The sequence below is a fragment of the Cherax quadricarinatus genome, chromosome 6, assembly GCF_038502225.1.
Source record: "Cherax quadricarinatus isolate ZL_2023a chromosome 6, ASM3850222v1, whole genome shotgun sequence".
In the NCBI taxonomy this organism is placed as follows: Eukaryota; Metazoa; Arthropoda; class Malacostraca; order Decapoda; family Parastacidae; genus Cherax; species Cherax quadricarinatus.
The window spans coordinates 15,941,333-15,967,884 of NC_091297.1; the positions used below are offsets into that span (position 1 = coordinate 15,941,333).

The window sequence follows — 26,552 nt, forward strand, 5'->3', positions numbered from 1 at the left end:
TATTGGACTCCACAAAGCATAGAGAAAACTCAAGTGCTTCCTTCCCTATCTCATAATAATTTAAATTGAAGTACAATATCTAGAAATGACTAGATGAGAGATTGTCATAATAAGAAACTATCTGGCACAAACTAACTATAGTTTGACTATAGTTAGTTTGATCATTGGCAATCACATTCTAATAAAAAAGTGGTATACTTTGCTCACTAAACAGTTTTATTGAGAAACAAACTTTATTTCTTTCTTCAATATTACAAAATGTTGTTTAAATGTACAGTAATAAAATATTATTAAGCACAAAAGAAAGACTCTAGAATGCAGAGCATTTCTGAAGAACAGACATGACTCCCATTCTCCCAGCTGGTAAAATGACTTCCCTTCCTCAGGCTGGGAAAATGACTCCAATTCCCCAGACTGGGGAAATGACTTCCCTTCCTCAGGCTGTGGAAATGACTAATTCCCATGACTGGGGAAATGACTTCCTTTCCTCAGGCTGAAGAAATGGCTCCCATTCCCCAGAATGGGGAAATGACTTCCCTTCTCAGGCTGGGGAAATGACTCCCATTCCCCAGACTAGGGAAATAACTTCCCTTTCTCAGGTTGGGGAAATGACTCCCATTCCCTACTGCTTGAGGAGTGAGAAGCAAGAAGGCTCAATCCATGGAAAGGTAGAACAGGTCCAAGTCCCTATTTCAATACTTCTCACCAGAATCAAAGGAACTGTGTATTTGTTTAAATTTTTAATGATAGTCTAACAAAACCTTTTACTATATGTGCAATTACTTACCATTTCCCACAGCTCTTTCCTTGGTGATATCTTGATCAGATACATATTATTGCTTCCAGGCGCCATCCTAGTATTCCTTCCATGCGCCCTCAGAGGAGGGTAAAACCCAGACCTGGATGCCACATCCAGATGCTCCAGGTGGAAATATATTTGAAAAGGGATACTTAAGTAGTGGTATGAAAAGTTCTTTGAACCAACTACAATTCTGTCAAAAATCCTATTAGGAATATATAAATAAAAAATTGGAAAAATGTCTTCATAAAAACAACACTGAAATACAAAACTCAGTACCAATCTTGCAAAGAACTTCATGTCAAAAATTACTCCTACAATTTTGACGGGAGATATACCACTGTTCCCATGTAAACACATGGGGTATAAAAGTTTGTGTAGTAATTTTCGTCCTGGGTCTCTTCTTTCACTAATATAATATGAATAAAACTTTTGCACATCAAGATCATAGATGTGTAAACGTGAAGGATACTGCAAACCTAGGACGTCCACAAGGCTGGATCTTAGGGACTCATGAGGTTCATAAGCAATTATGTTATGATTTGTTTGCGTCAAAAGTTTTCTAGTGAGAACACCAAGACCAGGAGAGCACTCCACAATTACATCTTCTTTCTCTAAATCTTTACTTAAATGCCTCACAAGCTTTTCTGCTACATCAAAATCCATAATGTACTGCCGTTTACCACTTGTGACATTTTTTAAGTGTGACCTGAGAATTTTGAAAAGATCCTTTCCATTTTCGTTATCATACTTGTCATTTATTTTACATTTAATATTATTTGTTTCTAATTTAATGGAGGGCACTTCAGGATGGACAGATAATTCAGACTTATTATTCTCAGCAATATTCTCATTATTATAAATTTTACTGTCATATAAAACTGAATTTAGAGAATATTGTTTGCTTCGCATACTGCTCGTCACTTTTGTCATCTGTTCAATTCCTCTGAAGGAGCTCTGTGCCCACTGTTCTCTATGAACACAGTAGAATAATCGGTTGGTTAACAGGCCTTGCTGTGATATTCTTCTAAGTGCCATCATATCTGTAAAAAAAAATAATAATACAATAAAGGTAAAATATATGAAAAAAAAAGAAATTAAATATGTACAGTATATAAAAAAGTACAAAATGCAAATAAAAGAACGAGTGAGCCATTGCCAACTAGTTTGGAAGAAAGAAACTGAGAAAGTGAAGGAAGCAAATGACTGTCTGCTAGGAGTGGAATCACACTTCATGCTTGAGATGAAGAATGAGACAGAATGAGTGAAGGATGGAAGTGAAAATGAAATAAAGGAGTAAAGCGTTAAGAAAGCATTGGAAAATCACTTGGGATGGAAGAAATTAAGACAGAAATGACCAAAGCAGACTGAAATAGTGTTGAAGTAATTAGTATACTGAACTGTATATGTTCCAATGATGTATATATGCAAGAAGTGAAGATGGACAAGGAATGGTAGTGTATGTGTATGTAGGGAAATAATTATTTTAAGTATATACTACTAGGTAAAGCATAGGGTAGAAATGGGGTGGATACTGTGACTGAAAAGATAGGATATATTATCACACAACAAGATGGATTTGAAAGAAAAAGTTAGATGTGGATTAATGTTAAATGTTTATATTGTAATATGAATAAAGAATACTTCTATGATATTTAGTATATAGTAAGGTATAAGGAATTGTTTATCACACACCACATATACATGTATATGTAATTGGAAAATGCATACTAAGGTGGCTCAGGGAGTGATGCTGAAGTCCTAAAACTGTATTCCTAGATTAAAGTAGGGAGAATTTTTATGAGGAGAATAAAAAAAGAGGTTAGGTAGTATAGGAAAGAAGAAGAATGCTTCTCATTTGGTGGGGTGTCTGAGGTTGGGATTTTGCTCACTAGGTTTTTTCCTATGGTGGAGAAGAAAACACTGAGTTTGCTGTTTCAGTTGGTGGGAGTAGGGGTTCATCTGGTTTAACATTGTTAGTTTGATTGTTCTGTTTTTAGATATCTTTTTGGTTCCTAGAATTTCAGATAATGTTTTCCAGGTCTTTTTTATATCAGCTCTTAAGTTTTGTAAACTGTTCTCATAATACAATTTTTTTTACCTTATCAGGCTGGTTAGAATTGACAAGTAACATTTAGTTTGATCTCTGGTTATTTGCCTACTCTGTACTGTTTTTCATATAGGTGCTCTATATTAATGGATTTGAGGATGCTGGGTGTTAGCCAGGGACTGTTCAGTCTCTTAGCCGTTTAGTGTTTTAGGGCAATGCATGTTATAGAGGTATTGGGTCTTTTTTAGAAAATTATTAATACAATCATCAATATCTGTACAGTTTTCTAGCTCGTTGTGCCAGTCGATGTTTGTCATTGCTGTTATAAAGTTATTAATAGCTGTCTCGCTATGTAGTCTGAAGGTAACTTTAGTAGTGTCTTAGGGCACTTTACCTAGGTTGGTTATGAGAAAGGTAGGGTAGTGGTCTGTGGTGTTATCTGTGATTATGCCTGATTTTAAAAGGGATATGGTGTTTGTCCAGATGTGGTCTAATAAGGAGATACTAGTCTCCGAGATTCTTGTAGGTTTTGTTACTGTTGGTAGCAGCAAGCAGTTGCTCATAGTGTTTGTGAATTCAGTTACTTGTAGGTCATGGTCACGCAGGAGATTTATATTGAAGTTGCCTATGAGTAGCAAGTGGTCTTTGTTCATGTGTGCATCAGATATCATGCTTCCTAATTTTACACTAAATTGGTAAATGTTAGACTGTGGAACACCGTAGATGTTTATCACTGTGAGAGGTTTCTGTAGGTCTTTGGATTTAAATTTAGCTATAATATATTCTCTATGTTCATCCTTGTGCATGTATTGTTGATACATTCAAGTTGATCTGAGTAGTATATAGCTGTTCTTCCCTCTTGCTTGTTATGCTGGAGGTAAATTCTGCATGCTCATTGATAAGAGTGGGCAGTCCAACAGAATGTGGCTAACAGAAACTGGAACCTGACAATTCTCACAGTAGGGAACAGGGCGCCTCTCCATGAGATACCCGTGAGTAAGATGAGTGTGGCCGATGCGAAGGCAGGAGAGAGTCTCCCAACCTCGACACTGATGATAAGAAGATGGCCTGAAACCTATACACGGTTTAAAAGAATACAGTTTATTATAGAGCAGATCAGACCAATGTTGTTGCCAATAGGTGCAGAGGTAGGTAGCAATTACAGCAAAATAGTCTGTGAATGGAGCATCTCTATATGAAACTGGGAGGTCATGTACTGCTGACAGTGCAGCAGTGTCTGCCTATTCATTGCCCTGTAAGTCAACATGACCGGGAACCCAACAAAAAACAATATCTTTATGCTTGCTAGAGATACGGCGTAACCAAAGTTGGATATGAAGAACCAGGGGAAGAGGTTATCAAATTTTCATATAGCCTGTAAAACACTAAGGGAGTCTGAAACAACCACAAATGGTGACACAGGCATAGATGCAATACGGATAAGTGCTATGAGAATGGCATACAGGGGATAATAAATGCCCTCACACAATGCTGTCCGAAAACACCGCTGCAAGTCCAATGCCATCAGAAGACTTGGAACCATCAGCGTGCACTGTGATAGCATGAGAATGAGATCGGTAGTGGTTAAGAAAAAGAGGGCGAGAAGCCACCATAGGTATTTGGGCTTTCACGCATGGCAGTGGGAAAGAACAGACATGAACCGTCGGAATGCCCCAAGGTGTGTTTGTGACAATTTGAGCACAATTTCAGTACCTAATACTAGTGTCAGAAGAAAGATTGGTTATAAAATAACAAGAACTACTACAAATTGTAATTATCAGAACATAAAAATTACATAAAATATGAAAAATGGAAAAAAAGGTATATCAGCAACACTTCTGCAAGCCTCAGGACTTGATGTTGCTGTCATGTGAGCATCCAGTGCCAACTTCTGGGCCTCACATCTCGGTAAATACTGACCCTAAATTTTTTTTTTTTATCCTGTAACACGTAGAATGTGCTCTTTTTTTCAATAAAAAAAATAATTTTTTTACTTTTCAAAATATTTGGGGTGCTGCTCAAGTGAACATATATATACATTTGGACCATTTAAGGGTTAATAACCCAGCAAAGAGCTGCAGTCCAATTGATAACTAACTCCGGCACTAGACAGCATACTCCGCTGCTTTTCAAGAGTCTTAACTTGCTTAACCCTTTCAGGGTTTCGGACGTACTAGTACAGCTTACGCACCAGGGTTTTTGACATACTAGTACGCCTAAATTCTAGAGCCCTCAAATCTAGTGAGAGAAAGCTGGTAGGTCTACATATGAAAGAATGGGTCTATGTGGTCAGTGTGCACAATATAAAAACAATCCTGCCGCACACAGTGCGTAATGAGAAAAAAAAAAATCTTTGACGGTGTTGTTGGATTAAAACAGCCACTTTGCACTGTATTTTCGTATGGTATTTATTGTTGTATTCTAGTTTTCCTGGTCTCATTTTATAGAATGGAAGACATATTACAGAAATTGAGATGATTTTGACTGGTTTTACAATGAAAAGTATCTTGAAATTGAGCTCAAAGTAGCAGAAATGTTCGATTTTTACCAAAGTTCAAAAGTAAACAAATCATGCCAAGCATCTAATACATGTCAACTGGTGAGTCTAATATTCTTTCACAAGTGTGCTGATATTATTTATACCATTTCTACACTAATGCAGTAGTCTGCATAACAGTAAATCTTCTATTTTTTGTAAGAATAAAAATTCAAAGTGGAAAGCCAAAGAAATATAAGAGGGGCCTGGGGATGTGACTAACGAACAGAGACCTTGTTATTTTAGTGCCAGGAATATCTTTCTTGTTTATTCTGGACCCTATTTGGAAATTGGCATCTTTTGAAATTTGTGTGAAATTGGCAAAATTGCTAAATTCTGACCACTTTATTGGATAGTTGAAATCGGTAAATGGGTGGTTTCTTGTACTCAATCAGTAGAAAAAAATGGAGTTCTAGCGAAATAGTTATGATTTTTGTCGACTAGTACACTGGAATTGGCCCAAAATAGGGTTCAAAGTGGGCAAAATTGCTGATGCATAAACATTGTCGAGACCGTTAACTTCGCAAGAGCATAATTCCATAAGTTTTCCATCAAATTTCATACTTTTGGTGTCATTATGATCGGGAAAAGATTCTCTATATTTTCATAAGAAAAAATAATTTTTTTTTTTAAATTTGGCGACCCTGAGAACAAGTCTTGGAGAGGGCCTGGCGACCCTGAAAGGGTTAATATACAAAACATCCACACTTATTATTGTCCCAACTACATACACAGAACACTACACACAAATATAAGCCCTCCTCTCAAACTCCTTGATAACTATAACAGAACACACAGCCATAATACAAGACAAATCACTCTTCGATATCCCTTGTGTCCATCTGTCCCTATGCAAAAATGCTATCCATACAAAAGGCCCCAAGATCTGGAATTCATTGCCAGAACACACTAAAAGACCCCTGCCTGCAAATCATTTTAACCCTTTGACTGTTTTGGTCGTATATATATGTCTTACGAGGCAGTGTTTCGGACGTACATATACTCAATAATTCTAGTGGCTTCAAACCAAGCAGGAGAAAGCTGGTAGGCCCACATGTGAGAGAATGGGTCTGTGTGGTCAGTGTGCACCACATAAAAAAATCCTGCAGCACTCAGTGCATAATGAGAAAAAAAAACTGACCGTTTTTTTGGATTAAAACGCCGAATTTGAGGTGTATTTTCGTATAGTATTTATCGTTGTATTCTCGTTTTCATGGTCTCACGTGATAAAATGGAAAACATATTGCAGAAATAGGGATGATTTTGATTAGTTTCACGATGAAAACGACCTTGAAATTGAGCTCAAAGTAGCGGAAATGTTCGATTTCTACCAATGTTCAAGAGTAAGGAAATCACACCACACGTCCAATACACATCAACTATGGAGTATAATATTCTTTCACTAGTGCACTGATATTATTTATACCATTTTTACGATAATGCATTAGTCTGCATAACAGTAAATTTTGTATTTTTTGTATGAATAAAAAATCAAAATAGAAAGCAATAGTAATATAAGAGGGGCCTAAAGATGTGACTAATGAACAGAGGATATGTTATTTTAGTGCGAAGAATGTCTACATTGTTTATTCTGGATCCTACTTTGAAATTGGCATCTTTTTTAATTTGCATGAAATTGGCCAAATTGCCAATTTCTGACCACTTTACTGGGTAGTTCAAATCAGTAAATGGGCGGTTTCTTGTACTCAGTTGATAGAAAAAAATGGAGTTCTAAAGAAATAGCTATGAGTTTGGTCAACTGGAACAACGGAATTGGCCAAAAACAGGGCTCAAAGTCGGCAAAATTGCCGATGCATATATGTCGCCGAGACCGCTAATTCACGGGAGCCTAATTCCATGAGTTTTCGACCAAATTTTGTACTTTTCATGTCATTACCATCGGGAAAAGATTCTCTATCATTTCATAAGTAAAAATAATTTTTTTTTTTCTAAAAATTTTGCAACATAGAATGACAGTTTCAGAAAGGGGCTTGAGTCAGTCAAAGGGTTAAAGCTCTACTTAAAAATCAATCACCTCGTCACCCAAAATTAAACAGTCAAACTATACTCAATACCTACCAGTTACTCAAAAAACTTCTAAATAATTTAAGAACGCTCAACTTAACCTTAATTCCACTTCATTACTGTATATTGTGCTAAGGATTGTTCAGCCCAAAACTCATTACTTCAAAATTAGATGCTTAACCCTTTCAGGGTGCATAAGCAGTACTAGTACTGCTTATGCACCCATGCAGTGCATAATGAGAAAAAAAAAACTCCGACCGTTTTTTTAAATTAAAATGCCAACTTGGTGGTCTATTTTTGTATAGCATTTATGGTTGTATTCTCATTTTTTTTATTTCATTTGATAGAATGGAAAATATATTATAGAAATAGAGGTGATTTTGATTGATTTTACTATGAAAAGAACCTTGAAATGGAGCTCAAAGTAGGGGAAATGTTTGATTTTTGCCGATGTTCAAAAGTAAACATATGATGTCATTGTTCAATAAATGTCCAACTAGCCATTCTAATATGCAGTCATGAATGGGTTGATGTTATTTATACAATTATTACAATATTGCAGTAGTATGCGTAAGAGTAAATCTACTTTTTGTTTAATAAAAATTCATAATAGAAAGCAAGAGTAATATCAGAGGGGCTTGGAGATGTGACTGATGAACAAAGAAAATGTTATTTTAGAGCCAGGAATGTCTGCATTGTTCATTCTGGACCTTATTTTGAATTGTCATATTTTTTAATTTTCGTGAAATTGGCCAAATTGCAAATTTCTGACCACGTTATTGGGTAGTTGAAATCGGTAAATGGGCAGTTTCTTGTACTCAATCGATAGAAAAAACGGAGTTCTAAAGAAATAGCTATAAGTTTGGTCGACTGGGACAATGGAATTTGCCGAAAATAGAGCTCAAAGTTTACGAAATTGCTGATTTGTAAATATCGCTGAGGTCGCTAACTTCGCGAGAGCGTAATTCCGTCAGTTTTCCATCAAATTTCGTTTTTTTGGTGTCATTACAATCGGGAAAAGATTTTCTATCACTGCATAAGAATTTTTTTTTTTTTTTTAACCCTTTGACTGTTGCGGCCGTATATATACGTCTTACGAGGTACCGTGTTTGATGTATATATACTGTCTATATATGCTGTCTTCCAACCTAAGGTAGTAGGTTGGAAGACAGCAACCACCCAGGGAAGTACTACCGTCCTGCCAGATGACTGTGAAACAGAAACCTGTAACTGTTTTGCATGATGGTAGGATTGCTGGTTTCTTTTCTGTCTCATAAACATGCTAGATAACAGGGATATCTTGCTACTCCTACTTACACTTTGGTCACACTTCACAGACACACACATGCATATATATATACATACATCTAGGTTTTTCCCCTTTTTCTAAATAGCTCTTGTTCTTCTTTATTTCTTCTATTGTCCATGGGGAAGCGGAAAAGAATCTTTCCTCCGTAAGCCATGTGTGTCGTATGAGGCGACTAAAATGCTGGGAGCAATGGGCTAGTAACCCCTTCTCCTATAGACATTTACTAAAAAAGAGAAGAAGAAAAACTTTATAAAACTGGGATGCTTGAATGTGCGTGGATGTAGTGCGGATGACAAGAAACAGTTGATTGCTGATGTTATGAATGAAAAGAAGTTGGATGTCCTGGCCCTAAGCGAAACAAAGCTGAAGGGGGTAGGGGAGTTTCGGTGGGGGGAAATAAATGGGATTAAATCTGGAGTATCTGAGAGAGTTAGAGCAAAGGAAGGGGTAGCAGTAATGTTGAAGGATCAGTTATGGAAGGAGAAAAGAGAATATGAATGTGTAAATTCAAGAATTATGTGGATTAAAGTAAAGGTTGGATGTGAAAAGTGGGTCATAATAAGCGTGTATGCACCTGGAGAAGAGAGGAATGTAGAGGAGAGAGAGAGATTTTGGGAGATGTTAAGTGAATGTATAGGAGCCTTTGAACCAAGTGAGAGAGTAATTGTGGTAGGGGATCTGAATGCTAAAGTAGGAGAAACTTTTAGAGAGGGTGTGGTAGGTAAGTTTGGGGGTGCCAGATGTAAATGATAATGGGAGCCCTTTGATTGAACTTTGTATAGAAAGGGGTTTAGTTATAGGTAATACATATTTTAAGAAAAAGAGGATAAATAAGTATACAAGATATGATGTAGGGCGAAATGACAGTAGTTTGTTGGATTATGTATTGGTAGATAAAAGACTGTTGAGTAGACTTCAGGATGTACATGTTTATAGAGGGGCCACAGATATATCAGATCACTTTCTAGTTGTAGCTACACTGAGAGTAAAAGGTAGATGGGGTACAAGGAGAATAGAAGCATCAGGGAAGAGAGAGGTGAAGGTTTATAAACTAAAAGAGGAGGCAGTTAGGGTAAGATATAAACAAGTATTGGAGGATAGATGGGCTAATGAGAGCATAGGCAATGGGGTCGAAGAGGTATGGGGTAGGTTTAAAAATGTAGTGTTAGAGTGTTCAGCAGAAGTTTATGGTTACAGGAAAGTGGGTGCGGGAGGGAAGAGGAGCGATTGGTGGAATGATGATGTAAAGAGAGCAGTAAGGGAGAAAAAGTTAGCATATGAGAAGTTTTTACAAAGTAGAAGTGATGCAAGGAGGGAAGAGTATATGGAGAAAAAGAGAGAGGTTAAGAGAGTGGTGAAGCAATGTAAAAAGAGAGCAAATGAGAGAGTGGGTGAGATCTTATCAACAAATTTTGTTGTAAATAAGGAAAAGTTTTGGAGTGAGATTAACAAGTTAAGCAAGCCAAGAGAACAAATGGATTTGTCAGTTAAAAATAGAAGAGGGGAGTTATTAAATGGAGAGTTAGAGGTATTGGGAAGATGGAGGGAATATTTTGAGGAATTGTTAAATGTTGATGAAGATAGGGAAGCTGTGATTTCGTGTATAGGGCAAGGAGGAATAACATCTTGTAGGAGTGAGGAAGAGCCAGTTGTGAGTGTGGGGGAAGTTCGTGAGGCAGTAGGTAAAATGAAAGGGGGTAAGGCAGCCGGGATTCATGGGATAAAAATAGAAATGTTAATAGCAGGTGGGGATATAGTTTTGGAGTGGTTGGTGCAATTATTTAATATGTTGGAAATAAACCTAGGGATTGGCAGAGAGCATGCATAGAATTGAACCAGCGGTCATAGAGTCCAACGGGCTGGAGTACCTATGACCGCGGGTTCAATATGGCAATCGTGTCATTACGATTTCTTAAGTCATGCATAGTTCCTTTGTATAAAGGCAAAGGGGACAAAAGAGAGTGCAAAAATTATAGGGGGATAAGTCTGTTGAGCATACCTGGTAAAGTGTATGGTAGAGTTATTATTGAAAGAATTAAGAGTAAGATGGAGAATAGGATAGCAGATGAACAAGGAGGCTTTAGGAAAGGTAGGGGGTGTGTGGACCACGTGTTTACAGTGAAACATATAAGTGAACAGTATTTAGATAAGGCTAAAGAGGTCTTTGTGGCATTTATGGATTTGGAAAAGGCGTATGACAGGGTGGATAGGGGGGCAATGTGGCAGATGTTGCAGTGTAGGAGGTAGGTTACTGAAAGCAGTGAAGAGTTTTTACGAGGATAGTGAGACTCAAGTTAGAGTATGTAGGAAAGAGGGAAATTATTTCCCAGTAAAAGTAGGCCTTAGACAAGGATGTGTGATGTCACCATGGTTGTTTAATATATTTATAGATGGGGTTGTAAGAGAAGTAAATGCGAGGGTCTTGGCAAAATGCGTGGAGTTAAAAGATAAAGAATCACACATAAAGTGGGAGTTGTCACAGTTGCTCTTTGCTGATGACACTGTGCTCTTGGGAGATTCTGAAGAGAAGTTGCAGAGATTGGTGGATGAATTTGGTAGGGTGTGCAAAAGAAGAAAATTAAAAGTGAATACAGGAAAGAGTAAGGTTATGAGGATAACAAAAAGATTAGGTGATGAAAGATTGGATATCAGATTGGAGGGAGAGAGTATGGAGGAGGTGAATGTATTCAGATATTTGGGAGTGGACGTGTCAGCGGATGGGTCTATGAAAGATGAGGTGAATCATAGAATTGATGAGGGGAAAAGGGTGAGTGGTGCACTTAGGAGTCTGTGGAGACAAAGAACTTTGTCCTTGGAGGCAAAGAGGGGAATGTATGAGAGTATAGTTTTACCAACGCTCTTATATGGGTGTGAAGCGTGGGTGATGAATGTTGCAGCGAGGAGAAGGCTGGAGGCAGTGGACATGTCATGTCTGAGGGCAATGTGTGGTGTGAATATAATGCAGAGAATTCGTAGTTTGGAAGTTAGGAGGAGGTGCGGGATTACCAAAACTGTTGTCCAGAGGGCTGAGGAAGGGTTGTTGAGGTGGTTCGGACATGTAGAGAGAATGGAGCGAAACAGAGTGACTTCAAGAGTGTAGTCTGAGGAAGGGTTGTTGAGGTGGTCGGACATGTAGTGGAAGGACTTCAAGAGTGTATCAGCTGTAGTGGAAGGAAGGCGGGGTAGGGGTCGGCCTAGGAAGGGTTGGAGGGAGGGGGTAAAGGAGGTTTTGTGTGCGAGGGGCTTGGACTTCCAGCAGGCATGCGTGAGCGTGTTTGATAGGAGTGAATGGAGACAAATGGTTTTTAATACTTGACGTGCTGTTGGAGTGTGAGCAAAGTAACATTTATGAAGGGATTCAGGGAAACCGGCAGGCCGGACTTGAGTCCTGGAGATGGGAAGTACAGTGCCTGCACTCTGAAGGAGGGGTGTTAATGTTGCAGTTTAAAAACTGTAGTGTAAAGCACCCTTCTGGCAAGACAGTGATGGAGTGAATGATGGTGAAAGTTTTTCTTTTTCGGGCCACCCTGCCTTGGTGGGAATCGGCCGGTGTGATAATAATAATAATAATGTACAGTCACTAAACACATTCCTAGAACTGCTGCAGCTTGTGGAACTCTTTGAAACATGGGTATATGCAGAGGGGCACTTGACACTCCTCACACATAAAACGAGTGTCTCTGCGTGTTTGTGGGCGTTTTGTGGTATGTGTACATACATAACACCTCTTCTGAGCATTTTTCTTGGCAGTAGTAGGAGGCAGTTGCATGGGGTAGTGATCACCAGGCCTGAAACGAGATGACGTGTGTTTGTAATTTCGTGGGCGCTGGTCTATTGCAGGTGTTGCTCCTTGGTACTTTGCATTATTTGTCTGATTACTGACAAGCAAAATTCACCATATTTTGGTGTTTTGTTGGTCTTCAACTTGTATATGTTATAAGCATTCAGCATAGAGATATCAACAAGATGGAAAAAAAGTTTTATATACCACTTATAACTCTTGCGTACACAGTCTGCAAACCCAATCTGCATGTCACATTTGTCCACTAAGCGCATATTGAGGTTGTAGTCCATGACAGCTGCAGGCTTTAGAATGGGTTCATTGGTCTCTCTGTTGTGCCTGCCACTGTGTACCATTTCGTTTCGGTGAACTGATGTCAATAATGTGACATCACATTTGTCATGCCACCGAAATGCCATGATGTCATTGGCAGCAAAGGCTTGCACCTCACCTCTGTGAGTGCTAGCATCGAACCTTGGCATATGTTTACGATTATGATGCACTGTGCCACACACGTCTGTCAAGTTCACTCGCAAGAAATCACTGAGTAAGGGGCTTGTGTACCAGTTATCAGTAAATAACATATGCTCCTTACCAAGATATGGTTCCATCATTGTTCGAACCACATCACCAGAGATACCCAACTTCATGGTATCTCTCAAAGTATTACTGCCAGTGTACACAATGATATCCAAAACTAGACCGCTTCTGCAGTCACACAGTACAAATAGCTTTATACCAAAGCGTTTCCTCTTGCTTGGTATACAGTGGACCCCTGCATAACGATATTAATCTGTTCATGAGAGCTCATTGTTATGCGAAATTATCGTTATGCGGATGGATTTTCCCGATAAGAAATAATGGAAATCAAATTAATCCGTGCAAGACACCCCAAAGTATGAAAAAAAAACATTTTTACCACATGAAATATTAATTTTAATACACACAAACTGAAAAAGGCATGCACAATTACATGACACTTACCTTTATTGAAGATCTGGTGATGATTGATGGGATGGGAGGAGGAGAGAGTCTTAATGTTTAGAAGGGGAATCCCCTTCCATTAAGACTTGAGGTGTCAAGTCCTTTTCTGGGGTTACTTCCCTTCTTCTTTTAATGCCACTAGGACAAGCTTCAGAGTCACTGGACTTCTGTCGCACAACATATCTGTCCATAGTGGCCTGTACCTCTCGTTCCTTTATGACTTCCCTAAAGTGTTTCACAACATTGTCAGTGTAATAGTCACCAGCACGGCTTGCAATAGCTGTGTGAGGGTGATTTTCATCCATAAAGGTTTGCACTTTCAGCCACATTGCACAGATTTCCTTAATCTTTGTAGTAGGCAACTTCTTCAATTTCTCTCTCCCCTCCTCCGAACCAGTTTCCTCAGGTCTGGCCTCTTGCTGTTGAAGTTGATCTATCTGCTCATCAGTGGTTAGTTCTTCATTATCCTCCTCCACCAACTCTTCCACATCATCCCCACTAACCTCCAACCCCAAGGACTTCCCCAATGCCACAATTGATTCCTCAACTGGCATACTCCTCTCAGGGTTAGCCTCAAATCCTTCAAAATCCCTTTTGTCTACACATTCTGGCCACAGTTTCTTCCAAGCAGAGTTCAAGGTCCTCTTAGTCACTCCCTCCCAAGCCTTACCTATAAGGTTTACACAATTGAGGATATTAAAGTGATCTCTCCAAAACTCTCTTAGAGTCAGTTGAGTTTCTGAGGTCACTACAAAGCACCTTTCAAACAGAACTTTTATGTACAGTTTTTTGAAGTTTGCAATAACCTGCTGGTCCATGGGCTGCAGGAGAGGATAAGATAAGATAAGATAAGATAAGATTTCATTCGGATTTTTAACCCCGGAGGGTTAGCCACCCAGGATAACCCAAGAAAGTCAGTGCGTCATCGAGGACTGTCTAACTTATTTCCATTGGAGTCCTTAATCTTGTCCCCCAGGATGCGACCCACACCAGTCGACTAACACCCAGGTATCTATTTGCTGCTAGGTGAACAGGACAACAGGTGTAAGGAAACGTGTCGAAATGTTTCCACCCGCCGGGAGCTTTAGCCACCAGGCCACCGGGCCTGGTATTAGGAGTGGTATTAGGAGGCAAAAACTTCACCTTAATGAACTTCATGTCTCCATAAAGTCGCTCTGCCACGTCTGTAGGATGACCAGGGGCATTGTCTAACACCAGGAGGCACTTAAGGTCTAATTTCTTTTCAGTTAGGTAATCTTTCACATTGGGGGCAAATGCATGGTGTAACCAGTCATAGAAAAAGTCTCTAGTGACCCATGCCTTACTGTTTGCCCTCCACAGCACACACAAATTAGCCTTGAGGATATTCTTTTGTCTGAACGCTCTGGGAGTTTCTGAGTGATACACTAATAAAGGCTTCACTTTGCAATCACCAGTAGCATTGGAACACATCAACAGAGTAAGCCTGTCTTTCATAGGCTTATGTCCTGGGAGTGCCTTTTCCTCCTGAGTAATGTAGGTCCTGCTTAGCATTTTCTTCCAAAACAGGCCTGTTTCATCACAATTAAACACTTGTTCAGGTTTCAGTCCTTCACTTTCTATGTACTTCTTGAATTCCTGCACATATTTTTCAGCTGCTTTGTGGTCCGAACTGGCAGCCTCACCATGCCTAATCACACTATGTATGCCACTACGTTTCTTAAATCTCTCAAACCAACCTTTGCTGGCCTTAAATTCACTCACATCATCACTAGTTGCAGGCATTTTTTTAATTAAATCCTCATGCAACTTCCTAGCCTTTTCACTTATGATCACTTGAGAGATGCTATCTCCTGCTATCTGTTTCTCATTTATCCACACCAATAAGTCTCTCAACATCTTCCATCACTTGCGATCTCTGTTTCGAAAACACAGTTGAACCTTTGGCAAGAACAGCTTCCTTGATTGCCTTTTTGTTGCCCACAATAGTAGCGATGGTTGACTGGGGTTTATTATACAACCTGGCCAGCTCGGAGACACGCACTCCACTTTCATACTTATCAATGATCTCTTTCTTCATCTCTATAGTAATTCTCACCCTTATTCCTGTAGGGTTGGCACTAGAAGCTTTCTTGGGGCCCATGGTCACTTATTTTGCAGATAAAATCACCAAAAACACTGTAATAATACGAAATATTCCGATTGTATGCTTGGATGTTACCGCGGAGGCTGGCTGGTAAACAATGCCACCGGCGGAACATGTGAGGCTGGCTAAGGCCGCACATTAGACGCGTCTCGGACGAACAGCGTTGAGCGGGTTTTTTAGCGGTATGCGAGGCAAAATCTTAGCGATAAAACGTATCGGTATGCGGATTTAACATTATGTAAGGCCAACGGTATGCGGGGGTCCACTGTATATTGCTTGAATGAGAGTCTTCCTTTGAATAAAATCAAGGACTCATCAATAACAAGCTTCCTGAAGGGATAAAAATACACGCAGCACTTTTGTTTCAGGTACATAAACACATTTCTTATCTTATATAACCTGTCGCTTCTGTCAGGCCTGGTTTTGTCTGAAAAGTGTAACATACGTAACATTATCAGGAAACGATTGACACCTATAATGTCACTAAAACCTGGAGTTGAAATCAGGCGTTCTGTTGCCCAGTATGTGGTGACAGTATGCTTATACACATGTGGCATAAGCATTATTGTGGCAAAAAACAGGTACATCTCTGCCACAGTTGTCTCCTTCCACTTGTGTAGCCGTGATTTTGGTGAGAGAATTGTATTTGCCATGGTGTAATCACAGTATGTGTTTGTTTCCCTGACAATGATGTCCATCAGGGGTTCATCGAAGAATAACTCAAAGCAGTCCAGTTCACTGGCATTGTTCCCAAGTGGACATGATGGCTTTATTCCACTTTGTGTTTCATCAAAGTCATGGGGACTGGGAACAAACTCGTCACCGTCCTGCCAACCCCAGATGAGGTCTGCTGGTGGGGTCTGGATATTGTACAGTGGTTGTGGTTGTGCAGGTTGTGGTTGTGCAGGTTGTGGTTGTGCAGGTTGTGGGAGTGCAGGTTGTGGGAGTGTGGGGTCGGGTGAAGCTGGTTGTTGTGCAGAGTCAGCAGCGTGGGTAGTAGCGTGGCCCGCTGATGGTGCCACATGGGCCATGCCACCCTCACTATCACCACCACTGCCTGCTCCCTCACTCACATCACTCATACCCATCGTTACAATATCGTCATCTTCACTATCAGGTCGTGGTGTAGGGCCACGGGATGTGCTCCCAGAGTTTCTCCTTCCCCTTGGAACAACATATGAAACACTACCAGACCGCATGCTACGTCGTACATACTGCCGCTTCACTGGGGAATATTCACCCTCACTGTCACTAGAACTGCTTTCAATGACCTTGAAATCACTATCACTATCACATTCACTGCTATCATCTGGGTGTTGTACACGACCAAATAGTTTCCTCTTTCGTCCTGGTACAGGCGAATGTGAACGTGAACAAGCCGGCCCAGCACCAGAGGTGGAAGGTTGTGGGTCATCTGGGTTTTCATCACTAATTACGTTATCCTGGGCACTTTTTCTGGTAACACTCACTTCAAAACCCTGAAATTCACTGTCACTGACATTTTCATCGCTGTTAGAGCTATCACTTGGGAACAAAAGACCTCCAATCCGCTGAGGAGTGAGGAACTTCTTACTGAGAGGCATGGTGAAAATGGACTAACAAGATGGCGTTCCCACAATGCACTGCTGGGTCCCAGATTTTTTTCACAGGGTGCACACTGACCACTGAGACCCATTCTCTCTCATGTAGGCCTACCAGGCCTTTCCCGCTTGATTTGAAGCCGCTAGAATTTGTGCGTATAAATACGTCTGAAACATTGGCTCGTAAGACGTATTTATACGTCGTAAACAGTCAAAGGGTTAATAAAAAGTTTAGTGTTGCTCTCACATCAATAAAACTTGAGTCTCAAGCAGATAATTTTTTCAACAAATTAGTTAATGGGCTGCTTAAGGAGAATGACCAAAAGTTTCAAGTAAGTGATGCTGTGTGTGCAAAAAATTTTAGAAAGGGTAAACCATTGATAGAAGGTAAAATTACCAAAGTTCTACTTATCTGAAATTATAAGGTTCAAGTTCAAAGGTTTGGAAACATGGTGTGGAAAAGACATGCAGATCAACTTTTGCAAAAGTTTATGGATAATTCCAAACAATATTCTGAGCCTAATGTGCCATCATTGGTTTCTACACCTGGACCTGAACCTATTTCCCAGAATATGAAATGGACCTCTTCTGGCTCGGTAGTAATCTTGGAGTTGATGATAATAATGAACTGGAGAGGAGTGATTTGGAGATGTAAGAGTGGGTAGTATGAAGAGGAGTGGAAAGGGAGATTTTTCCAGCAGTGCAGACTCCCAAACACCACCTCTCACAGGTTCAAGAAGGGTAGTAAAGCCTTCTGACAGGCTTGACTTTTAATCATGAAGGTTGTTTTCATTACCTAGTTTGTGTTTTCTTATATGGTAGTGTAACCCAAATTTTAAAGATTGAGACACTTATGCAGCATATGGGAATCTTTATTCAGGAAACGTTTCGCCACACAGTGGCTTCATCAGTCCAATACAAAGAGGAAGGCGTAAGGAGAGGAGGAGAATGAGGTAATCAGTCCCTCAACCTGGAGTCGATGTGTTCAGTCCATCAATCTTGTAGAATATACAGCATAGGGCCGTAGACGTGGCTTATATACTGTAGTGAGGTGAGGTGAAGCAGGCGGAGGTGGGGTCATAGTGGTACCATCCACTAGTCGAAGTAGGTCTTCGTCCAAAGGTTGAACAAGTGTTGAAGAATTCTTTGTAACAAGATCCCATGATGCTGCAGTGTCTGACAGTTGTGATGAATGGTTTGAAAAACCGACATATGCTGCATAAGTGTCTCAATCTTCAACTTGTCGGTTTTTCAAACCATTCATCACAACTGTCAGACACTGCAGCATCATGGGATCTTGTTACAAAGAATTCTTCAACACTTGTTCAACCTTTGGACCAAGACCTACTTCGACTAGTGGATGGTACCACTATGACCCCACCTCCGCCTGCTTCACCTCACCTCACTACAGTATATAAGCCACGTCTACGGCCCTATACTGTACATTCTACAAGATTGATGGACTGAACACATCGACTCCAGGTTGAGGGACTGATTACCTCATTCTCCTCCTCTCCTTACGCCTTCCTCTTTGTATTGGACTGATGAAGCCACTGTGTGGCGAAACGTTTCCTGAATAAAGATTCCCATATGCTGCATAAGTGTTTCAATCTTCAACTTGTCGGTTTTTCAAACCATTCATCACAACTGTCAGACACTGCAGCATCATGGGATCTTGTTACAAAGAATTTTTCAACACTTGTTCAACCTTTGGACGAAGACCTACTTCGACTAGTGGATGGTACCACTATGACCCCACCTCCGCCTGCTTCACCTCACCTCACTACAGTATATAAGCCACGTCTACGGCCCTATGCTGTACATTCTACAAGATTGATGGACTGAACACATCGACTCCAGGTTGAGGGACTGATTACCTCATTCTCCTCCTCTCCTTACGCCTTCCTCTTTGTATTGGACTGATGAAGCCACTGTGTGGCGAAACGTTTCCTGAATAAAGATTCCCATATGCTGCATAAGTGTCTCAATCTTCAACTTGTCGGTTTTTCAAACCATTCATCACAACCCAAATTTTGTTAATATAAAGGTCATTTAAGAAAGGAATGTTGGGTACTGAGAAGTGATAACTATGAATGTAATCCAACAGCACATTAATGAAGAATAACATCAATCCTCCTTCATGATTTGTGGTATCTTTTGTTGTTATTGTTGTTGGAGAGTATCTGTACAATAAACAAGATCTGTGTAACTTTGCCTTACTGATTCTCCTTCAACCACACCACCACTTCTTACCCCCATCTGCTATACAATACCAGAGTGGCATGTCTACTACAAAGCAAGGTTAGTAAAACTACTTTGTTAGACAAGAGCACTAACTGATTTTCTTTCAGTTAGTGGTGGTGGACAAAACGGGAAGAATGCCAAAAGTCATATGCCATCGGTTCCCACTCCTGGATCTGTGAACAACTTCTAGTATTATATTACCTCCATAATCAAAGGTCATATGAGATGGTTACCTAATGTCTCACTTGAGTCACCTGACATGTCCTAAAATGATCCAGTTCCGTTGGGTGAAGTGACCCAACCTCAACAGCACTACCTAGGGTAACTATGTTAGAATGGCCAACAGTGATCCCTTTTTCTTCTGTCTAGATGGATTTTATAAAAGGCAAAATGGGAAATATTCCCACTATACCCACCAGGTACATAATAATGAGACCAAAAAAATAGGGACGGGAGGCTTTAACATTCCAAGGAAGAGAAGAAAAGATTAAATTTCTTGGATCAGAAAACAGTCACTGCAACACAGTGGTAGGGCATCTGAATCACAACTGAAAGAACTTGGGCTTAATCTCCAGGCAGAGAAAGATGAATGGTCAAGTGTCCTTACACTTGCTGCTCCTGTTCACCAGCCAATATATGAGGTAGTCAGATGATGTGGATCACATCTTCAGGGAGACAACCACCCAATAATTATCACCACCAAAATTGTTAATATTACTATCTATTTACATTAATATACATATTAAACTTATCACTGAAAACAATCTGATACTTAACTACCAGGCTGCAACATCAACTTTCTTAACTAAGCAATATTAACTATTTCAAAGGAACTCATTCAGTGAGTCTTAGCATTAACTTATGGCTCACTTGACAGCAGTCTCAGCTTAGACACTGAGAATCCATAAACTCTGAGTACATTTCATTACACCTGTTGCCCTTGTTCACCTACAGTAAGTAGGTGCCTAAGCGTTAGATAATTGGTGTGGGTTGCATCCTGGGAGGAGAGGATTAACCCTTTCAGGGTCCGTCCCGTAGATCTACAGCTTCACATTGAGTGTCCAAACCGTAGATCTACGCCAAAATTCTAGCGCCGTCAAATTTAGCGCGAAAGCGCTCATAGGCCTACATGTGAGAGAACGGGTCTGCGTGGTGGGTGTGCGCCATAAACAAAAAATCTAGGCGCCCGCATAGCACTGTGGGAACGCCAGCTCAGTTACCCTTGTTCACCATGCCTCGTCGCAAGTCAGCTCTCACTCCCCGGAAAATTGGGACTCTCCTCTTCCTATCTGATAGTTCTGACACTGATGGAAGTGGAAATGAAGACGAATTCTATGGTTTTGATCAGTTAGTGACCGAAAGGAATGACCAGTATATCGATAATAGTGCAGAAAACCCTGACGATCCTCAACCTTCTACCTCTGGTGTGGGCACTCGTGACTCACGGTCGGTTGTGCCTCAACGCAAGAGAAAACTAATATTTTCGCGTGGCCAGGCCTCTGACTTCAGTAATGATGATGATAGTGACGTGGATTGTGATTTTATTGCGCTTGACGATCATTCGAGTAGTGATAGTGAGGAATCATATTCACCAGTGAAGCGTCGGTATGTTCGCCGCTGCATGCGCTCGGGTAGTGTACCCTATGCTGTGCCCAGGGGACGGAGTACATCCCGGAGTACATCCCGTGGCCCTACACCAGGTTTAGATAGTGATAGTGAGGATGATGTGGCTACACTTGGCATGCATAGACCACAGGCATCAGTAGATGGTGGTAGTGGTGATGGTAGTGGCACCGCCATGCGTGACTCACCAGCCCAGGCTGGGACCCACGCTGCTGACTCGTCAGTTCAAGGACAAAGCGGAGCGTCAGCCACCAGCCCACCACAACCACAACCACCCGCACAACCAGCCTATGATGTCCAGTATCCACCAGCAAACCGTATCTGGGATTGGCAGCAAAATCCCAATTTTGTTCCCAAGCCCCACCACTTTGATGACTCTCAAAGTGGAATTCTACCTACTTGTCCCCTTGGAACCACGGCCAATGAACTGGAATTCTTTGAATTATTCTTTGACCAGCCATTGATGGAAACTATTGTCAGGGAAAGTAATAAGAATTTTGAGTACACCATGGCAAATACGATCATATCACCACAGTCAAGACTACACAGGTGGAAAGAGACGACTGTTGCAGAAATGTATTTGCTTTTTGCAACAATAATGCTTATGCCTCATGTCTATAAGCATAATATAAAAGCATACTGGTCCACAGATAGGCTAATTTCTACCCTGGTCTTCAGTGAAATCATCCCAGTGAACAGGTTTATCTTACTGTTACGTATGCTGCACTTCTCTCACAAAACCAGGCCTGACAGAAGTGACAGGTTATACAAGATTAGAAATGTTTTCATGTATCTCAAACAAAAGTTCAGCATATACTTTTATCCATTCAAGAATCTTGTAATTGACAAGTCTTTGATTTTGTTCAAAGGTAGACTGTCATTCAAGCAGTATATACCGAGCAAGAGGAAACGCTTTGGTATAAAACTGTTTGTACTCTGTGACTGTGACAGTGGCCTGGTGTTGGATATTGTTGTATACACGGGAAGTAAAACATTGAAAGATACCAAGATGTTATTGGGTATCTCAGGTGACGTAGTGAGAAACATGATGGCACCTTATCTTGGTAAGGGGCATACATTATATACCGATAACTGGTACACAAGCCCATTACTCAGTGATTTCATGCGAGTGAACAAGACAGATGTGTGTGGCACAGTGCGTTCTAATCGTAAACATATGCCCAGGCTCAACGCAGGTGCTCGTGGTGATGACGTGCAGGTGTTTACTGCCAATGACATCATGGCATTACGGTGGCATGACAAACGAGATGTCACATTGTTGACAACCATTCACCGTAATGAAATGCAAGACAGTGGCAAAGTTGATCGAGTGACTAATGAACGTATTCGAAAACCAGTCACAGTGATTGATTATACACAAAACATGCGCTTGGTTGACAAATGTGACATGCAGATTGGCTTTGTTGATTGTGTTCGTAAGAGTTACAAGTGGTACATGAAACTTTTCTTCCATCTCATGGACATTTCAATGCTCAATGCATATAATATGTACCAAATAAAGACTGGCAACAGACCACCGTATGGTGAATTTTGTTTGTCTGTTGTCAGACAACTCATAATGAAGTACCAGGTAAGAACACCTGCTATACAACAAGGTCCTCGAATTCCTCAGGATATACCCAAGCATTTGAGGAGGGAAGGTGATCATTTCATAATACAGCTTCCTTCAACTCAGAAGAAATTTGCTCAGAAGAAATTTGTGCACATCGTCTGTGCACAAACAAAACGACGGCAACAAAGACGCAAAGACACTCGGTTTATGTGTGAGGAATGTAAGGTGCTTCTGTGCATGGTGCCCTGTTTCAAGGAGTTCCACAAGCTCCAGCAGTTCTAAAACCATGTCCAGTGATTGTAAATATGTAAATATATGATAGAACATTAGTATTATACAAGATTTGTGCATGTTTATTGTAATAAACAACAGTGGTAAACAATAATATGATAATAACTTTAGTGCGGTTATTGTGTTCAATACAGTGAGTTTATATATATACATTATATACAGTATTGGTCTCTCAGGCCCCAAATGTTAGTAGGAAAAGAAAAAAATTGGAAAAAAAAGAAAAAAACTATAAAAACCGCTAAATAAAGTAATGCGCGTATGTGGAATTCGTCGATGTTGCCGCCACATCATTTTGGACAAACTTCTTGGCACTGTATCTCGGTAAGTACTGATCAGAATTTTTTTTTGTCTTATTACCTTCACAAAAATATGCTCTTTAATTCTGTAAGAAAAAAACAATTTTTTTTTTTTTTTCAAAATTTCTTGGACACTGGAGCACCACTTCAGATTTTGGCCTTGGACCCTGAAGGGGTTAAAGGATCCCACTGGAAATATGACAGACAATTTGATAACATGTAAATAAGTAAGTTTATTTAAGTACATGTACACAAGTACAAGTATCATATGTAGTTTAACATTGTATTACTGCATTTTGTATTACTGCATAAAAAAATATGTTTAAATTACCTAGGATAACCTCCCAAAAAGTCAAAATGACTCATCAGGTTACCTAAGCAAGAAAGTCATTATGCCTCCAGGTTAATAATCCTAACAAAATATTCAACTAGCATTAATTATAATTAAATAAAGCACCAAACCGACAAGGGCCATGCAACTCAACTAGCATTAAGCCTAGTTTAAATTTGCCTGACACTACAAACTACAGACTTTACTGCTAATTATATTGTTTTTGTGATGCAGATTTTCTTTAAAAAAAGACAAAATAACCTCCCCTGCTTAACTTTCTGGGTTATCCTTTCTTTTTAAATTTATATCGCCGCTGCAATGGAAATAGTAAATCACTCTGACTTTTTTTGGGGTTATTCTAGGTTCTCTACACACATACTGATATGTATGATGATCTATGTAACTATTTGTGTATACCTGAATAAACTTACTTACTTTACTTACTTTTTACTTACTTTACTCACTTACCGCCTGAGCACTAGTTTGTGACCCCGGGTGCTCACCCTCTGAGCTTCTTTAATAATCTTGTAAAGTAAAAGGACACAAGTGCAACTAATGTGACATTTATTGTGGCAACGTTTCGCTCTCCAGGAGCTTTATCAAGCCATTACAAACAATACATGGACACAGAGGGTATATAAAGGCTCAGAGTGAGGTGCAATACTAGTGAGGTAACATTTCGATGTTCACTAGTGGTGGTGGTGGTGGTGGTGGTGGTGGTGGTGGTAGTAGTAGTAGTAGTAGTAGTAGTAGTAGTAGTAGTAGTAGTAGTAGTAGTAGTAGTAGTAGTAGTAGTAGTAGTAGTAGTAGTAGTAGTAGTAGTAGTAGTAGTAGTAGTAGTAGTAGTAGTAGTAGTAGTAGTAGTAGTAGTAGTAGTAGTAGTAGTAGTAGTAGTAGTAGTAGTAGTAGTAGTAGTAGTAGTAGTAGTAGTAGTAGTAGTAGTAGTAGTAGTAGTAGTAGTAGTAGTAGTAGTAGTAGTAGTAGTAGTAGTAGTACAATATGATAGAGCAATTAATTCGTACAAGAGTAAAAGGATATAAAAGCTATTACCCAAGTAATAGTTATAATGTTACCTCACTAGTATTGCACCTCACTCTGAGCCTTTATATACCCTCTGTGTCCATGTATTGTTTGCAATGGCTTGATAAAGCTCCTGGAGAGCGAAACGTTGCCACAATAAATGTCACATTAGTTGCACTTGTGTCCTTTTACTTTACATATTGTCGGTAATTCTACCAACTTTATTTTAATAATCTTAATAACACTCCAGCTCAATACTCTTTTAGTAAGTAAGTAAGTTTATTCAGGTATACACAAATACAGTTACATAGAATTATCATATATAGCAGCATATGTGTAGAGAACCTGGGATAACCTAAAAAAGTCAGACAGAGTGACTTATTTCCATTGGGGTCCTTTTACCTTATTATTATAATATAAAGGTTATAATATTTTCTTATTATTCTATAATGAAGATAACATCTTATTATCATACTAAAAAAGACTATCTACTACACGAGGGTCATTAAGACTATCTACAATACGAGGGTCATTACTAGGAATAAGGTAAAATTTACACGTATGTTAGCTAAAAAACAGAAAATCATTCCCCTCCCTTTCTGTAGCTACATTCATCAGACACCTTTTGGCACTCTTCTTGAACTGGTTCATGCTATGACTGGCTTTGACATGTGCGGGCAGTCTGTTCCATTCCTTTATTGCTGTGCAATAAAAGGTGTTTGAAGCCTGGCCACTGACTGTGGCTACTACAAAGTTGTGCTCTCTCCCCCTAGTACTATGATTGCTTTGGTTCCCAACCTTGACAAAATTGACAGCAAGATATTCTGGACATTGTTTGTGAGCAATTTTATAAACATGATTTAGCTTCAGTTGTTTTACTCTGTCTTCAACATTCAGCATATCCAACTGCTGTAATTCATCCTGGCCTACATGTTCTCTTGGTCCCAGCCCCAGGATGAATCTTACGATTTTGTCCTGGGTGATTTGCAGTCTATCTTGCAGTTTTTTTGTCAAGGCAGAGTACCAAGAAGAGCAAGCGTAATCCATATGGCATTGTATAAGGGCTAGACATAGGGTCCTGCGAGCCTCAGTAGGTAGACTCTGTGCTTGTCTATACAGGAACTTCAGTCTGGCATTCGCTTTCATTACTACACTGTTCCTTATCAATTCTCCTGACATGCATGGGTCAAAGGGGATTCCCAAATATTTTACTGATGAAACCAAAGTGATGGGCTCCCCATTACACTGGACATTAAAATTATTTACCCTTCTCAGTTTATGTTTCGTGCCAAAGAGAATGGCTTCAGTTTTCCCGAGGTGTAATGATAGTTTGTTGTCTACTAACCATTTGCTGCAGTACTCCAGTTCTACTATTCCAGTTTTACTATCCAAATAATACCCAGTCGTCATACACTTTTACTATTCCAGTTTTAATATCCAAATAATACTCTGTCGTCATACACTTTTACACTTATAATGAAGTATTTGTGCATAATGAAGACCTATTATTATTATAATTATAATCAAAAAGAAGCGCTAAGCCACAAGGACTATACAGCAATGAAGACCTAGCGAGGCAAAAAATCATGATCCAAAAATAGCAATACCACGGAAGATAAAACAAAATACCTTCTACACCAAACCATGGACTTAAAAACACAATTAGTTGTTGTTGTTGTTGTGGGTGTTAAGAGCCACCAAAACTTGTGCTTTATTGAGCCCTTCCTCCCGGCTGTCCTGGACAAAATATGCAGCTTAAATATGTACGGGAATTATAAAGGAAAGAATGTTCCCACCAAAAAGAAAAATGGAAACAATATTCAGGAAGGGTTGTTGAGGTGGTTCGGACATGTAGAGAGAATGGAGCGAAACAGAGTGACTTCAAGAGTGTATCAGTCTGTAGTGGAAGGAAGGCGGGGTAGGGGTCGGCCTAGGAAAGGTTGGAGGGAGGGGGTAAAGGAGGTTTTGTGTGCGAGGGGCTTGGA

General features: G+C 39.9%; 1 protein-coding gene across 1 annotated transcript in view; it reads right to left on the reverse strand.

The window, feature by feature from the left end:
- Positions 1-26,317, reverse strand: part of mtTFB2 (mitochondrial transcription factor B2) — a 64,740-nt gene extending 38,423 nt beyond the window's left edge. Inside the window, exons 1-2 of the mRNA XM_053781526.2 lie at positions 26,197-26,317; positions 788-1,842 (exon numbers count right to left, since the gene is read on the reverse strand). Of these exons, the coding sequence (XP_053637501.2) occupies positions 788-1,840 (1,053 nt within the window). The 5' untranslated portion in view covers positions 1,841-1,842; positions 26,197-26,317. The remainder of the gene's footprint in view (positions 1-787; positions 1,843-26,196) is intronic.
- Between the last annotated feature and the right edge of the window lie 235 nt (positions 26,318-26,552).